The following is a 16,474-nucleotide window of genomic DNA, read 5'->3' as shown; positions in this document are numbered from 1 at the left end:
CCATTAGTATTGATACCTACCGTAAATCAAAAGGTTTTCCAGAAACCTGAATATAGTAAACCCCATGAAATAAAGAGACATTTGAACATGATTTCTCACAATGGTTTATTCGATCAATTGAGGAAGATTTTATAACAATTTTTTAAAGCACCAAAAAAAACAAAATAACTAAACATACTGTGTCATAGTCCCTGGAATAAATGACTCCACTGGCGGGTTCTGGGGGTTTAACTTAAGCCAGGTGTGATCATCACAGATTAATTACAAATAGCACAAATAAGTAATAATTCAGCTACATTTATCACAAACAAATTGTTGATACAATGTACACAATCTATCAACTAGGGTAACTACACAACAGATAGATCATTTTAGATTCAAATGTTATCATTAAAGGCTCTATTCAATCATTCCTCGTTTTTTAAACTTCACAAGTTTCTAAATGTAAAAAAGAAAAGAAAAAGAAACATCACAAAAAACAAAAAAAGCTCTCCACAATTTGATTCGCTTTTCGCAAAACAGCACCTCTGAGCGGGGCCACATTACAAAATATAAAAGAGTGCAAAGGATCTTAAGTAGGGACATTATGAAGACTCAGTCCCCATGGAACTTTTAGGCAGCTGCTAACACTTCATTTCCATTATAAGCAATTAACATAAGCCACAATACTAAACACTAAGAAACATTGCTAATTGACAATTAATATAAATCTGGATTTATCTAGGAAAGTCTTTTTGCTAGGAGATCGATCTCTTTGAAACTAATTTTCTTGTGTAACAACTAATGTTAGGTATAATGACAATATCATGATGTATTTCTACAGTAAACTACAGTAAACCTAATCAAGAACTTAGAACCTAACCCAACTGGCAGACGGACCAGTTAGGTTAGGCAAAGTTAATGGATTCAGTTTCACAATTGTAAGTTTTAGTTAACTCGGAATCCAGGATACAGTTCAACAGTTGTGAGTTAAGAGTTAACTCTGAGTGAGTTGAAATCAGTTCATTTTCAATGAGTTTATAACTCTTGAGTCAAATCTAAACTCGAGTCCTGGACTTTTAGAGTTTAGTTTCATCATAGATAGTGATATGAATTTCAAGAAAATTTTTTTTAGAGATACTTTCTTAGTGACGCCCGGTAAAATACCGGTAAGAAGTAGCTACAAATGACCACCACAATTTGATGTTTATTTCACCAGAAACTATTCCTAACGGTCTGAACATTTTCTTCAATTGACCTAATTCTTACAGTATTTGTAACATTTTCTTCACTTGACCTAGTTCTTACAGTATTTGTAACATTTTCTTCAATTGACCTAGTTCTTACAGTGTTTGTAACACGTGACAACAATTTTCAACAATCCATTGTTCCAAGGACAAATTCCGTTATTTGCTTGCAATACATTCAAACTTCTCAACAATGCAAACTTGATTTCCTAATTTTCTAGAGACAGATACGCCATCTATTGATAATATAACGAACTAACTATACCTTTAAAACAAACGTAAGAATATAATTTAGTCGTTAGAGTAACAAAATGATAATATTACATTATAAATACATATAAATAAATCCAGGTTTAGACAATAGGTGGAGTTAATTCTGGTCAGAATCGCTGGTTTCCGAGTCGACGTTCGAAACTTGAATTCCTTCGATTTCGTAAATGGATTCATGTTTCGCTAGGATCCTCATTAACGGTCGTAGTTTCAACCACCATTCCTCCAGCGGTAGACGATGTCTGTAAATCAATTAAAATCAGTCATCATTAAACAGTCCCTACAGATCGGTCATTCCTGGATATAAGGGGTTTACAAGGAAAAAATTTTAAATTTCAAGGACGCATCTGTATCACTTTCATATCCCAATATTACTGTAGACTCCTACTAAATCGGTACTGTTTATCTCAGTAAACCATTATTTCAGTGGTTTTGTATGCAAATTTCTATCCTTTCTAATTTGGTAACTGCCTAGTTGGGCGCAACGAATCCTGGTGAGATGGTCCCTATTTCGGAGATTTAAACAGTGAGATTGTGAATCGGTCCCCTGCGTAAAAACTTACTGGAAATCCGTCTGCTGTTTCAGTTCTTGTAACGGTGAGAATTTTGTCTGTTTTTTGACAAGGCCGAGTAGTGTCGCTGTGTCTGGGGTTTTACAACTAACTGTCCCTGAATTCAAAGACAACATTTACAGTACATAAGTCCATACCTTTAAGCGGTCAGACATATAACCACAAACAATCAGTTAATTCCCAATGAGTTATTCCTGAGACAAATCTGAACTGGGCGGCCTGGGAACTTTCAGGCTTTCAAGGGTTAGAGCTGAATGTCTTTACTCAGGTGATCACTTTCAGCACATTTACAAATCCCAAAGTTTCCTCTGATTTTTCCATGTAATTTAAATACACAAAAGGTTTCTAGGTTAAAAATGTTAAAATTCATTTATTTTTTATTGAATCATTATTATTATTATTATCCTCATTACTATTATCATTATTATTATATATATATTTCTTTTTTAGGTGCAGTGACATGTACAGTCTGAAGGCTTTCACTGCTTCCTTCATTTACTATACATTATCACCATTGTCATGATTATATCTTGTACATGTATTCCCTTATAGTTAAATGAAAAATAAATTATCATTATTATCATATAAAGAAACACGTGGTCATCAGCATTATCCAAATTCTAATCAGAAGACAAGACGAGATGTCGCTCTTACCGTTTGGTTGTTTATATCGCGTGATCAGTTGCATGATGTGTTCCGCCGCCTTAGCTGCGAACTTCGTACCGAGGTTTCTGTCGAACGGTGACGGAGTTCCGCCCTGTTGCATGTGACCGAGAATATTCTTACGACACACGAACACGCCCTTACCCTCCTCGGAGAATAGCTGATGGATAAAATCAGTCGTGTAGTTCTCATTGGCTTTCTCGTTTCTGGAAGAAAAGATATCGATGAAAGTGAAGCAGAACCAAATGAATATCAGAACCAACTGATTATCAGAACCAACTGAGTATCAGAACCAACTGAGTATCAGAACCAACTGAATATCAGAACCAACTGAGTATCAGAACCAACTGAATATCAGAACCAACTGATTATCAGAACCAACTTATTATCAGAACCAACTAAATATCAGAACCAACTGAATATCAAAATCTCTAATGTCTGGTGTTTGTAGTTTATTTTCAATCAAAAATATATGAGCAGCGAAGTTCTGAACTGACCACATGTGAAGTGTGGGCGATCAGCTTTTGAAAGTGTGCGTTGATAAAATATCTAATATCTGGTGTTTGTAGTTTATTTTCAATTAGAAATGTCTCCGGCGAAGTTCAGAACACATGTGAAGTGTGGACGATCAGTTTTTTAAAGTGAACTGATATTATGCCGAAGTTTTACCTGAGAATTAACCCGCGTTGAACTCCATCTTCGATCTTCGCTTTCAAATGCGCGACATCACCCTGCAAATCCGACATGCCGAATTTCTCCTCGAAAATATACGCCTGGTCAGCGCCGCCCGCTAACGCGCTAAGCGTTGCTAGGTAACCGCAATAACCACCCATTGTCTCAACGACGAACACTCTTCTTCTCGTTCCGGTCGCCGACTGCTTTATTCTGTCACAAATCTACAAATATCAGTTATGCCATCTGGTGTCAAAACGGAGAAGTTATGGATTTCAGATAGAAGAAAGAATCAGTTGATTGCGAATATTTGCGGAGATAAATTTTCGCAATATATTTATGAAAATATCGGAAATAATTCATTTTCACCGATGCAAGGTGATTTTTTTAAGGAAAAAGAATTGTAATAATTTTTTTTCTCGATGTTAAAATATCGGAATTGAACACCGGTTCGGATAGAAAAGTTAGCATAGTTGGGTATATAACACTGGAGGCTCATCCTCAAGCATTGTGTTGTAGAAAAGGAGAGCCGGTTAGCACTCCCCTTGACAAGGACGGAAGAGAGCCTATGTGCTCTTAACAACACATATGGGCATGTTCCTTACTTCGGAACAACCTCATTTTTTTTTTCTAGTCAGAAATCGAATACTCACGTTTGCAATTTCATTCAGAGCGGTATCCGCTCCGAGACTGAACTCCGAACCGGGTACGTTATTACTTATCGTCGCCGGTAACACAACAATCGGTATACAGAACTCCGGGAACTGCTCGCGCTTTTCGGCCATCGCTAATCCGCATTGGAACGCCTAGAAATAAATAATTCATGAAAATATCATATTTTTCGAAATATATCAAATCTGTGAATCTCGATAATCCGATAATATCGTTGCTGTTACCTCGAAACCGCCGATGATCAATAAACCGTGGATGTTGAATTTTTTTAGTTGCTCGGCGACTTTATCAGCGCCGACTTTATCGAGAAGAGTTCGAGTGGTGGAGATTAGACTTCCACCGCGACCGCACCAACCTTGAACATCAGACCATTCCATCTTCTTAAACTAATTAATCATGATACAAACATAATTAACTCATCATTCAAACCTGTCAAGATATTCCCAGTTACCCTGACTATTCCCTGTCCGTGATTTGCGTGATCTAGCAATTTCAACAAATTTCCCTGATATTTAGCTTTTTCTTTTTTACAAATTCGCCAACTATTCCCTGAGTTAAAGAAAAGAAATTTCCCCGACGAGAGAAATCCCACAATAACAAATACTGATTACAGTATGCCTGATGATGGCTAACAGTTGTTAGCCGAAATGTCACTCCTCAAATATAATCATTCTGATATAGAATTTTTCAATCTTGGCTTCGTTATTGTGGGATTTATCTCGTTATCATCATTACACTGATATTGTGTATCTTCTCGTCTATTCCCTGACTTCTAGCTTTTATACAAAATTTGCTGACTATTTATTCCTTGACTTTTTCCCTGACATGTCCCTGATTGAGAGGTAAGTATCAGCGCCATAAGTTTGAACAATTTCGCAGTGGCGATTTCTGATTTAATGCGTCTCAAAATTAGCATCATTCACTTTGAATGAGATTACAATATCTCCAACCCGACCCATCTGGACCTCGTGCACTGGTCGACGCCTCGTCGGCCGTCTTATAACTTTCCCGCTTTGCTAGACATTATAGACTGTCTGGTGTCGCCATCTGCTCGCTGGAAAGTGAACTAGAATACTACGAAGATATCAATACCTGACTATTCTATTCACTATACCTGGGCCCAGTTCTATAGTCATGGCTTAGACTTAAGACCAATCTAAGACCATCTTAGTTCTATAACCAATCTAACAACTTAAGACCAGTCTTGATATTTAAGTCCATTTTTGGACTTAAGTCTCAACTGAGGAACCAGCCCCTGGTCTATTCGAATCCAAGATCGTCGGTTTAAGGGTTTAACCCTAACCATCATTTGAGCAACTGGGCCAACTTGAAAATAAACTCATGAACCCTGTATCTCCGTCTGTTAGTGATGTCTATCGACCTCTCTCGGAATTTAACACCGATCACATACAGTGATATCCACACAACACTGGTATCTAATCTACTGAACAGTTTAGCAGCGACAATCATATTCATCAAATTGTTAGAAGCCGTGAAAACTGAACGGAACAAACACCGCAACGGACTTTAGTAATTCTATTAGTATCCACCGGTGGAACTGTTTGAAGCGAACACGTCATGCTACCTCTATCACTGCAACTTTGCGATTAGTCGAAGGTTAGAATTAGAACGAACACAAGTGGTCGGTGTCTCAACACAACGTTAACCCCGGACCCGCTTCCGTAGAACGGAGTTTGATTCGACTCTCTCAGTTCAAACATTTGAAAATGAACTTACGCACCGGCAGTTAAGTTCACTATGGTTACTGATCGAAGATAAACGACACTCGATGTTAGTGTAGGAATGCAGCGATAGGGGGCGTTGTTGTTTCTTACTTACGTCGCCGTGCGCGAACCCTTCCATTCCTCCCTTGATCGCCATGACGTTACAGCCGGCGGAGAGCGCGACTCTAACGTACGAGCGTATAGCCGCGTTGATTCCGCAACACGGCGGCCCTACGTTAATCACGGCGATATTCATCCACTGTGTATCCCGCCGAGAAAAAATAAAATAATACCGCTATAGTAATCGTATTGTTGTACTTACGTCGCCCTTGACGAGTCCGTCCATGCCGCCGCGTATCGTGTACATTGTAGCGCGACTCGTTAGCCCGACTCGGACGAAGGCTCGGACCGCGGCGTTTACTCCGCACGCGGGTGCCCCGATGTTCATCACCGCCATCGTAAAATTCACCTGAATCGAAGTCACTTCATTTCGTAAATTATTATTTCATAAAACATACCTTTCATAATTAAACCGTTTCAGTGCGTTTACACTGCGGTGCGGTGTATAAATCAATGATGGAATTTGCTAGTACACTGCATCTCAATGTATTGATATGTTTAGTAATTAGTTCTTATGACTCTATCGAAAGATCGGGGCATCTGAAATATATGTACCGTAACAATACACCGCACCACGGTGTAGAAGCACTTGCGCTGTGTGGCCGTTATTCAACACGCTGGGGTGGAATTTTTTTTCGAAATTTTCAAATTGTCTCCAGATTTCCGGATATTTATCAGATAGTACTGAATGGGTAAACCTCTTAATAGAAAGGTTATGGGCATATGTTAACATCCATCCTCATAGAGTTTTGGACATTGCTTGAGATCCGATCGATGTCGCTAGATGTCTTCATTCAGAACAATTGTGGCAGTATTGGGTAGGGGCAAAAGTGAAAATCGTCAATTTTGTGCAATTAATTCGAACTCTGGAAAACTGAATCAAGATACAATTGAAACCTTTGAAGGGTTAAGCTGTGTTTGACAACAATGAAGACTGTTGAGAGATTGCGTGGTTACCACAGTTACTTACAGCGTTCGCATGATCGGAATGAGGCGGCTTCGCTTTCGCCAGTTTTTTATACGTTTCCAGATTATTGTTGAAACTCCTGAAAAATTTGTCGCAAAAAAAACAGAATCAAAATTTAGAATCAAATTTGAACGCGAATTTTGAAGATTAATTGGTTCTGAACAAAATGTTTTCTTCTCCGAGCTTGAGTTTTTTAGATGTTTGGACAAACGGAGCCCGGAACATTTTGAAAATTGTCAGTTATTACCATGGTTTTTCATTGTTATCATGATGGTTGTCAGCCAGGATGAGGATTTACCCTCAGGGGTAGTTTTGATCCCTGGTCTGTTGAATCTAGGAATGAAAGTTTTAGAAATGGAATAATTCTTACTAACCTCCCTCTCAGTTTTACCGCCAACTCAAATTCTTTCTTGTCCATCGCGGCTTGAACAGCTTTAGTCTGCAAACCACCAACAAACAGTCAGTTTGATTATAATAATTCATGCAGCGTTTATTAAGGGTAAATGAAAATCAGGGTGACCACTTTGATTTGACTTGCTTTCCCTGATTTAACCTGCTTAGAATCCAATTAAGTAATAGTCAAATACGTAGGATTTATATAGATGGAAACTATTTGATTTAATGCGTGATCTAGCAATCAAATGATTTTAGATTTTATACGAAATTCCCTGACTTATTTCAAGAAAATTCGGACTCTTCCCTAATTTCCCGTTAAGTGGCCACCCTGCAACGCTATAGCGATCCAGGCTTATAGAGTTTTTACCTTTTCGACGCATTGCATGAGAGGAACGCGAACCGCTTGGTTGCCGTCTAATGACACGACGCAAGCCGGCGTGTCGGGGGTCGCTTCCATTAAAGCTAGAACGGCTTCGGCTCCCATACGACAACCCTGTTGAATACAATACAGAGAACAGACAGATAACCACCGCTTCAATCTTACCCCGACTCCTCTCCAACTTCTCTCCAAATCCTCCCCAACTCCTCTCCAACTACTCCCCCTGCATTTATCTCAAACACAGATAAAACTGATCAGTGACTCAGTATACCTGAACCTGAATTCTAGGGCTTCTAGGACACGGTCGAAATACCTAATCAACTACACTAGCTCAAGGAAACATTTCATTCTATTGTTAGCGTAAGATTTTACGAAAGAGACTGTTCATCAATGATTAATGGTGACTCCTAAATCCATGATCTGTGACTCGGTGTATGTTATAATTAGGGTATAGATGCCTAATGTTGAATAAACTACACCTAGTTCAAGGAAACCCCCTACTCTTAACGCCCAGACGACCCCCTTTCTTCCCTCAAGCCCTCGCTCTCTCCAGACGTACCAGTATTCGATCGAACGCCGAAGGACTACCTCCGCGCTGCACGTGTCCCAAAACTGTGATTCTAGTATCATATTTCAATCGACTCGTTATCAACTGTAAACAAACAATAGAAAATATTGAAAATCTCAATCTATACAACTTGAGAATATCAAGTCTTGAAGAGATGGAAACGATTTCAATATCGTACGTTTTTGATATCCTCAGCAGTTATAGGATGTCCTTCGCTGTCAATGGCGCCCTCTGCCACGATTATTATGTTTAATCGTTGACCTAAATTTCTTTCCTGAAATGAAAGATTTTCGGGTAATTTTCGATAATTCAGATTGAGGAGAACTTGAGCTTAAATTATCGAGTCTAATCCATCAGTGAAGTCTTAACTATCTCTCTCATAAAATATCAAATATCAAATCTAATCCATCAGTGAAGTCTTAACTATCAATCTCATAAAATATCAAATATCAATCTCCGATAGAACAATATTAATGATATTTTGTTACCGTGTGTAGTTTTTCGCAGAGTTTATCCTGCCAACCTTGCATCGGAGGATTCTCGGGTATAAACACAGCGTCTGCTTCACTGGTCAGAGCGGCGACCAGAGCTAAATATCCGCAATGTCGACCCATCACCTCCATCACAAAGCATCTCTGATGACTACAGATAAATTGACCAAAAAAAATTCTCATATACTGGACATTTGTAGTTTATTTTACTCCAGGGGCCAGTTCCAGTCGTGAGTTAGTTTTAACTCTGAGTTGAAATCAGTTTATTTCCAATGAGTTAACTCTGAGTCAAATCTTAACTCAAAACTATGGAACTAAGTCCTTGGTTCTTACAGATCAAAGAATCCCAAATTCCCACATATTTCCCTGATGGCCTTTACCCTAAAATTCTTTGAATTATCAGATATCCTCAGTGAGCGGGCTATTTGTTATCAAGAGGTTCCTTGTGCCTCTGATCACCAGCAAGAACTAAATATATTTAAAAAATCCCTGACTTATTCTCAGATTTTCGAGAACAGAGCGAGAATTCCTAGGTTTTTTCAGCAGGCAATAATAAATCCAGGATTTCCTGGCTTAATAAGGTTTTTAAATCTGTACGTAATGGGTTAATATCATAGAATTTAGCAGATTTCATAGGAGGAAGATTGTGGGTGGATGTGGGAGATTGTGGGGAGGTTGTGGGAGATTGGGGGGAAGTTGTGGGGAGGTTTCTCTCTTACCTGGAGGCTGTAGTTGAAATAGCGTCGACCGCTTCGATAATACGATGTAAAGCTGAATCGGTTCCTATAGTCATATCGGTACCGCAGAAATCATTATCGATCGAACCGACCATACCGGCTATATTCAGATAACTACATAAACCTGCGGTCTCTTCTGTGATCTCACCTAGAAAACCAGAATATACTCTTCATTCATAGCATACCCTGAGTGAGAACAAGTTTTATTGGGGCCACCAACCCACATGAGAAAAGGGATGGCTCCAAATGGTATGAATATTCTCGGAGCAGGAATAATATTTATATTATAATTAATTATATTAATATATTATTCTTCAGATTCAAAACATGGTTTCTTCTCTTCGCGTGGCTAGGATTGATTGTGAACCGATGATACTGCGTAATTGTCTCGTTTAAACACAATTGATTTTTTAGCCGCCTAAGATGAAACTTTGTCTATTTTACCTCTAGAAATGAGTTCTTTCAGGAGGTCGGACCATTCCTGTCTGAATAAATTAGCACCAGTAAGACTACCGTCGCCACCTATAACGCAAAGATTCGTAATGTTGCGGTCGATCAAATTTTTCGCGGCCTTCAGACGACCTTCGCGATTGCGGAAATCTTTACAACGAGCACTTCCGATAACGGTGCCACCCTGAAAAGTGAAATCAATTTTAATGAATTAACCCCTTTGTTTTTAGGGCCCAGTTGAATGTTTCTAGGGCAGGTGATATTTTGCACATTTTGCACATTTAGCACATTCCTGTTAAAAGCCATTTTGATGATAACTCGTTCTGATTGGCTAATTATTTACGCGGCACATTTGCACGACTTAGAAAATAGAAGGAAAGTGTGGAGCTACCGGACCCTAACCCTCTTAGGACCCTTTAACTATTAAAATGACTTTGTTATGTTCTATCACTACATTTTATACAAAATCTGACGTCGGCGAAATCGCTTTTTCTAAAACAATGCCGCGTCAACATAATATCCCCTTCCTGGTTGGTTCCCGGGCCAGGTGCTGATTAGACGGAATTTGTTTTCATTTTTAGCGTACCTTCTGCATGATGCCGGAAACACTGGGCCAGGTTGCCTCTTCAATATTGTCACCGCCGTCGACCATACCCTGGTAACCTTCCTTTATAAAATACACACGACAACCGACGTAGATACCCATCCTTACGACGGCCCTCACCGCTGAGTTCATTCCTACAACAATCGAAAACAGAAAAACCCCAACAATTCGATTAGTCGCATTTCCCGGCAGTTAACTCTGGAATTACGATTCAGCAGATCCTAGAATTGTAATTTATACCTTGCGCATCTCCACCGCTTGTAAAGACGGCTATAGCTTTCCCTGTGTGGGTTCCTTTAGCTACGAATTTGCCCTCTCTTCCCGGTAGAAGCGCCATGATTGAGTCGGTTCTGTTGAACTTGCGCTCTGCTGGGGGTGGAGGCGCCGCCGTATCATTGGAGGAGGCAGACATCGCACCGACCGAGGTTAAATATAGCTCAGTTTTTTTATCTATAGACGGTGAGAGCAGAGAGGGGGATGCTTTAATAAGAAGTTCCCTCTTTCTTTCACCTTGTTCAAAGTCACTTCCGCGTTGGTTTCACGATCTGCCGCGCAGTAGCCGTGGCAGCACCTGACGGTCAAAAGGCCTCTGGGTTTGACTTTCTTCTCAATCCTTTGAAGGGTGCTTATTCTCATGAGGATCCAAACGAAATCCCTTAAACATTCAAGAATGGCCCACAAAGATTGACTATTTCCACCATACAGGTCTAAATCTCAGAAATCCAATCCATGCATCACCTTTGACAGTCCAAAGAAATCCTGAGGGGTCTCGCATACTAAGATCAAAAGTCCTTCCTCGTAATAAAAGAACACAGAAAGTTCACAAAAATTATCCTTAAATTAGTTTTTTTTTCTGATGTTTATTTTACACGACGACGACTAATCATCAAATCTACACAAAGAAATTCGATAATTTATTTCTTCGCTGCCTCTTCCTCTTTAGCGTAAGATTTCTGAAGTTCGGCTCGTTTGAGAGCGATACGATCCTCGCGTCTCTTACGCGCTTCTCGTACCTTCGTACGTCTGGCTTCGGCTTGGTCGCTATAGAAACAAACAATAATACGATACAATCATTTTTATCCCGTCAAAATTATGGTAAACGCGATTCAAAGATGTTATCAGAATCTGATCATAAAATTGACCGGTCCATTTAATTCCCATGAAACAATCTAACCCTCCCCTCTCAAAAAGAATTCTGATCATCATCAGATGCATCTGATTCATCAGATGCAGCAGAAGTGAACATCAATTGCAAAAAGGAAAATTGAGAATATCTTATGTCCTAGCAATAATCCAGGACAACTTATGAATTCCAAGTGTGTGTTATACAGTGGAACCTCGTTACAACGAACTTCAGGAGATCAGAAAATCTGTTCGTTGTAACTGATATCCCATTATATTATGTAAGATTCTAAATTGGGACAGAATCCTTGGTTAGTAAAATACCAATAAATCCACTATGTAGCGAACCCAGTCTACAGATTTATAACAGTTGACTACAAACCTGAGGAGTTTGGTTCGAGCGTTTTCTGCCTTCTTCTTGTGAATGTATTCCATGAGAACTCGCTTGTTCTTAAACACGTTACCCTTACACCTCAGATACAGAGAGTGATACCTGAAAAATATACACCGACGTATTGAATCAATAACTCCAGCCTCCGATATCAACACGTTACAGAATTAATCATTACATATCAATTAGGTACATCAGAAGTTCAGACATTTGTAGTTTGTTGAACATCAAAATTTTGTTCAGAAAATCCATTTCATCCTTTGTACCAAATAATTCCATGTTAAAATAAAAGATTTTGATCTGAGGGGTTAGGGTGGGAGGGTTCCGAAATTGAGTATTGTACATCAAATTTTGTTGAGAAAATCCATTTCATCCTTCGTACCAAATAATTCCATGGTAAAATATAAAAGATTTTGATCTGAGGGGTTAGGGTGGGAGGGTTCCGAAATTGAGTATTGTACATCAGAAGTTCAGACATTTGTAGTTTGTTGAACATCAATATTATGTTCAGAAAAACTTTTTCATCCTCTGTACTAATACAAATTCAAAACTAATACATGTATAACAGCATCTATTTATATCATCAACATTAAATTAAGGTTAAAATATAGAGAATGACTCGTGCACATCAGAAGTTCAGACATTTGATATTTTTGAAAAACATCAACAACTTGTTCAGTTTCAAATCGATTCATCCTCTGCACACGCACCACTGAGTTCACAATTCTTATTGAGGGGCGACGACTCTCCAGCTGATGAGAGAAGTTCACATTTTGGCTCGAATAGTCGACTCTCAAATAATCCAAACCCTAGGAGCCTTACGAATAATATTTGTGTGCTGATTGAGACCCCACAGAAAAGAACAGAAGGAGGGGGAGAGGGTGAAGGACAGCGAGAGGGATTCTAGGGGCGATTGAAACTTACAGGTGCTTGTCAATTTTCTTCGCTTCTCTATATTTTTTCAACAGTCGTCGTAAGACCCTCATACGTCGAATCCAGATGATCTTCTGCGGCATACGTGCGTTAGCCGTACCCTTCCTTTTACCTGCGCGTGAAATAAAACATTGTTTATTAATCTCACAATATCGATATCAAACGGTGTCCGATATCTCGCGATGAGTTTATGTCGAAATTCTAAAGTGGTCGAATGAAACTTTAGTTTAATTCAACGACCGAAGACTGATTGCCGTTTGATTTTGCTCCAGAAATAAATCGCGAAACGCCACTTTTTCTAGCGAGTCACGACAGAACAAGAGCTTCCAAATATTTAAAACATTTTCTTCATAGGAAAAATTTAATTTTTTTCTTTTCAGAAAAATGAAAGATCGATATTACGTGCACATCAGAAGTTCAGACATTTGTTGTTTGCGAACATCAATTAATTAGTTCAGAATTACAGTGACTCATCCCTTGTACACAGAGTACCGTTTCACGAAACTCCTAATTCGTAATTTAATTGGTCTTGCTAGGTGACTCAGCAATTCAAACTGAACCATTTCAAACTAAACTTTTTTACATGAAACCTGCTTAACATTATCAGAGAAATATGATATGTTTCGAGAAATATTTTTGAATATCAAACGTTGAGTGTAGAAATACTGAACATGGCTTGAAGAACATTTAAAATTCGTTCCGAAACCGAAGAGAGTAATTTCTGTTTTATATTCTCCCCATGTGAACATAAATAGCCACTAAAATCAAGCATTTATGACAGGAGGGGAGGTTTACTAGATAAACAGGCCGGTCTTTTTTCCCCTGACATACAAGTTGTTTTCACAGATTTGATCTGCTAAAAATCCAATCAATTAACATTAACACAAGACATAAATGACAAACTGGTTGAATATACACGCAATCTAAATGATCATTGCCTTTACTTTTTTTCTTTTACAAAGTTATCGCAATTTCCACGCGCCCTTTTTAAAATAGGATGGCAATATTTTTCAGGGCACTTTTTTCACCGACCACTAATAAGACAGAAGTCAGCATCACAAGATTTAGCTTATATTCTCTTGAGTCTCCCAAAAGTGCCTAGAAACTATATGAAAAATGCAGCAAGACCCTTGTTTTGGCTGCATGGACACCTAACTTGCCAGTTTCCCGGTGAACCGTCAGGGAAGGAGTTATCGATATTTACCTGTTCCGGTGTGTCGTCCTTTGCGACGAGCCTCGGCATTTTTCCTCGTACGAGCGTAAGAATGAACGGCGACCGGTTTACGGATGATCAAACCGTCTTTAATCAGTTTCCTGACGTTCTGTCTCGAGTTGGCGTTGGCGATCTCGTTCGTCTCATTCGGATCTAACCATACTTTATTTTTACCGCACTTCAAGACGGCAGCGGCTAACCGCTTCTGTAGCCTTAACGTGCTACAAAACAAATACAGAAAATTTCATATTAATAAACAGCAATTTACTAAATTAAATACCGAGTGAATCAGAGAAATTTATTCCTAAGTTTTGCCTGGATCTTTTTCTGGATTTTGCCGAATGCCTAATATTTCCACGTCCTCTGGCTCTGCACCAGTTCACTTAAAGTGCAAGGCATCACTTGAAAAAGTTATTAATGATCGCCAAAGCTGGACCAATGATGTCTTTAAAACACCTTAAACTGCGTAATGAATCTTGACATCCCTCCCCAACCGACCCTGGGCCCCGACTGCATCAGACTACCAAAGAAAATGACTGATAGTCAGATTCAACACAAACACACTCAATTAAATTCCTATAAATTCTGTTCATCTTAAACGCGATTAATTTTACAACTAATCATTTAGTGAAACTACTTAACCGTGGGTGGATTACAATTGAAGTGTGTGCCTCAGCTCAGGACAGATTCCAACAATTTTTTGAGAAAGTTACTCTGGCAAGCAGCGAATACAAGCCTACCTCATTCTTTATTAAATGCACAAACAACAAACACGCTTCTTATGACTTGATCTTAGCCTAATATTTCTAACTAGTACTATTGCATCGAAGTAGTTAGTTACCTAATCGTTGGTGGTAAGCTTTTTATAATCGGATGGGCTTATACCAACGTTAGGGATGACAAGGACCAAAACACGGTTGAAAAAAGTAACACTTCAAAAATATACTTTCTATTCACTTCAGTCCACAATTAATGGCTTAATTCACAAACTAACACAGGTACCTTTCGAAATAATCCAATTTTATGTACGTTTCGAGTGATTAATCAACATTATTTTGAGAAATTAATTAATTTCTCCACAAATTTCGCCATTGGCCGCCATTTCTCTGTATTGCACATGTGGCATGATAAGACAAGGGGACCTACAAGGATTTATATAAAACTTTCAAGACGAAACGACAATTTTTATTTTTGATGGTTTTCCAACTTTTATTTCAAGTCTTCGTGTTTTCCATAATAAATAATGAAATAATAAATTTCTGGTAAAAGAAAAATGTGAATAAGTGTTGATTTTTTAATTTTTTTAAACTTCGTCGTTTCGCTTTGTTAGTTTGTGCTGTTGTCCTGGCCTCAGTCCACAGGTGCCAGCACCTCCAGTAATTTTTAAAATGGCAGCTGTTGACTGGACGGAAATTTACTCTCACTTTACGGCCGATTTGCACATGGATTAAGATCGTCAGGTGAGGTGTTATAGGTATCAGACAAACTACGAATCTGTTGTGCGTCGATTACAACAAAAATGAGACAGATATCTTAAGAGACAATGAAATGCCAGGCAAATTACTCGTCAGTCAAATTGGCTGACGAAGATTTCATACAAAAATGACCTTCCCATTCCTGACTGTGGTTTGTGAAAATATCCGATTGTGAAACTAAACCACAGACAGGTTACTGACTAGCATCGAAGTTGTGCAAATCCCTGTACGAACCGGAAGTTCAGCACAGGCCAACATATCAGAATATCGTTCGCGAAAAACCGCAATTTTTGTGAATTCTATAAATTTACCGGCTCGAAAAACTACATCATCTCAAAATATGCATTTAAATGTTCTCAACAGATGTTTATTAGGTCGGGTTCTATGATTTATAAAGTGAAAAAACGAAGATTAAAACGGGATTTTACTGACCTCATGTCTGTGCTACTTCACCACGCTTTAAAAGAGGGTCACACTACGATCTGGCAAATAGTTCCTCCCAAACACCGAGCGCAAATTCGTTTTGACCGGTTTAATTTTCAATTGATTATCTTAACGAATAAATAAGACTTGATCAAAATGTTTTCTCGTCGAACGATTAGAACTGATGCGGCAGGGTTCATACGCGTAATAATTTAGTTGATTCCGATATGTGATTTGAGAACTTCTTTTTCACCAAATAGTTCGCTTTATAGTTACTAGACGACAGCACTATACAGTTTAGACTGGTTGCTGGTCATTGTCAGGCAACCAGTCTAAAAATTAGTTCGAGCTTCGGTGACACGGTGGCAGCACCTGACGGTTCATACTTTCGGTAAATGCGCCGGAT

General features: G+C 38.8%; 2 protein-coding genes and 1 non-coding gene across 4 annotated transcripts; 1 reads left to right on the top strand and 2 right to left on the bottom strand.

Moving 5' to 3' along the window:
• Nucleotides 1–88: 88 nt before the first annotated feature.
• On the bottom strand, nt 89–11,031 carry LOC141910242 (ATP-dependent 6-phosphofructokinase-like). 2 transcript variants are annotated; one of them, XM_074800966.1, is made up of 17 exons: nt 10,752–11,031; nt 10,494–10,645; nt 9,902–10,091; nt 9,440–9,605; nt 8,718–8,871; nt 8,408–8,503; nt 8,221–8,313; nt 7,650–7,775; nt 7,261–7,325; nt 6,890–6,965; nt 6,122–6,268; nt 4,300–4,461; nt 4,057–4,209; nt 3,401–3,627; nt 2,723–2,937; nt 2,060–2,165; nt 89–1,738 (listed from the first exon to the last, which is right to left on the bottom strand). In XM_074800966.1, exons 1-17 carry the CDS (start codon nt 10,921–10,923, stop codon nt 1,597–1,599), a joined length of 2,442 nt encoding a protein of 813 aa, XP_074657067.1. In that variant the 5' UTR covers nt 10,924–11,031; the 3' UTR covers nt 89–1,596. The 2 variants fall into 2 exon arrangements, with proteins under 2 accessions (XP_074657067.1, XP_074657068.1); XM_074800967.1 differs by lacking the exon at nt 6,122–6,268 and adding an exon at nt 5,915–6,058.
• LOC141910427 (U6atac minor spliceosomal RNA) lies at nt 3,914–4,032 on the top strand. The gene has a single exon (XR_012619898.1). It is a non-coding gene; the product is annotated as a U6atac minor spliceosomal RNA (small nuclear RNA).
• A 309-nt stretch (nt 11,032–11,340) lies between the features above and the next one.
• Nucleotides 11,341–16,235, bottom strand: LOC141909658 (large ribosomal subunit protein eL19-like). The gene is made up of 5 exons (XM_074800212.1): nt 16,078–16,235; nt 14,162–14,391; nt 12,949–13,069; nt 12,016–12,126; nt 11,341–11,552 (listed from the first exon to the last, which is right to left on the bottom strand). The coding sequence occupies exons 1-5, from the start codon at nt 16,080–16,082 to the stop codon at nt 11,426–11,428; spliced, it is 594 nt and encodes a 197-aa protein (XP_074656313.1). The 5' UTR covers nt 16,083–16,235; the 3' UTR covers nt 11,341–11,425.
• Between the last annotated feature and the right edge of the window lie 239 nt (nt 16,236–16,474).

The sequence above is a fragment of the Tubulanus polymorphus genome, chromosome 8 (genome assembly GCF_964204645.1).
Source record: "Tubulanus polymorphus chromosome 8, tnTubPoly1.2, whole genome shotgun sequence".
Lineage (NCBI taxonomy): Eukaryota > Metazoa > Nemertea > Palaeonemertea > Tubulaniformes > Tubulanidae > Tubulanus > Tubulanus polymorphus.
This window is presented reverse-complemented; position numbering and strand designations above follow the sequence as displayed.

What these genes read in the sequence shown, in the direction of transcription:
- LOC141910242 (XM_074800966.1), bottom strand. Translation starts at nt 10,923, where the DNA reads ATGTCTGCCTCCTCCAATGATACGGCGGCGCCTCCACCCCCAGCAGAG. An exon ending in CGGCGTTCGATCGAATACTG is followed by an intron (nt 7,776 to 8,220) that starts GTACGTCTGGAG and finishes TGTATTCAACAG; the next exon opens with GGTTGTCGTATGGGAGCCGA. An exon ending in AAACAGCAGACGGATTTCCA is followed by an intron (nt 1,739 to 2,059) that starts GTAAGTTTTTAC and finishes ATTGATTTACAG; the next exon opens with ACATCGTCTACCGCTGGAGG.
- LOC141909658 (XM_074800212.1), bottom strand. An exon ending in AGGACGACACACCGGAACAG is followed by an intron (nt 13,070 to 14,161) that starts GTAAATATCGAT and finishes TTTCACGCGCAG; the next exon opens with GTAAAAGGAAGGGTACGGCT. An exon ending in GCTCGAACCAAACTCCTCAG is followed by an intron (nt 11,553 to 12,015) that starts GTTTGTAGTCAA and finishes TTGTTTCTATAG; the next exon opens with CGACCAAGCCGAAGCCAGAC.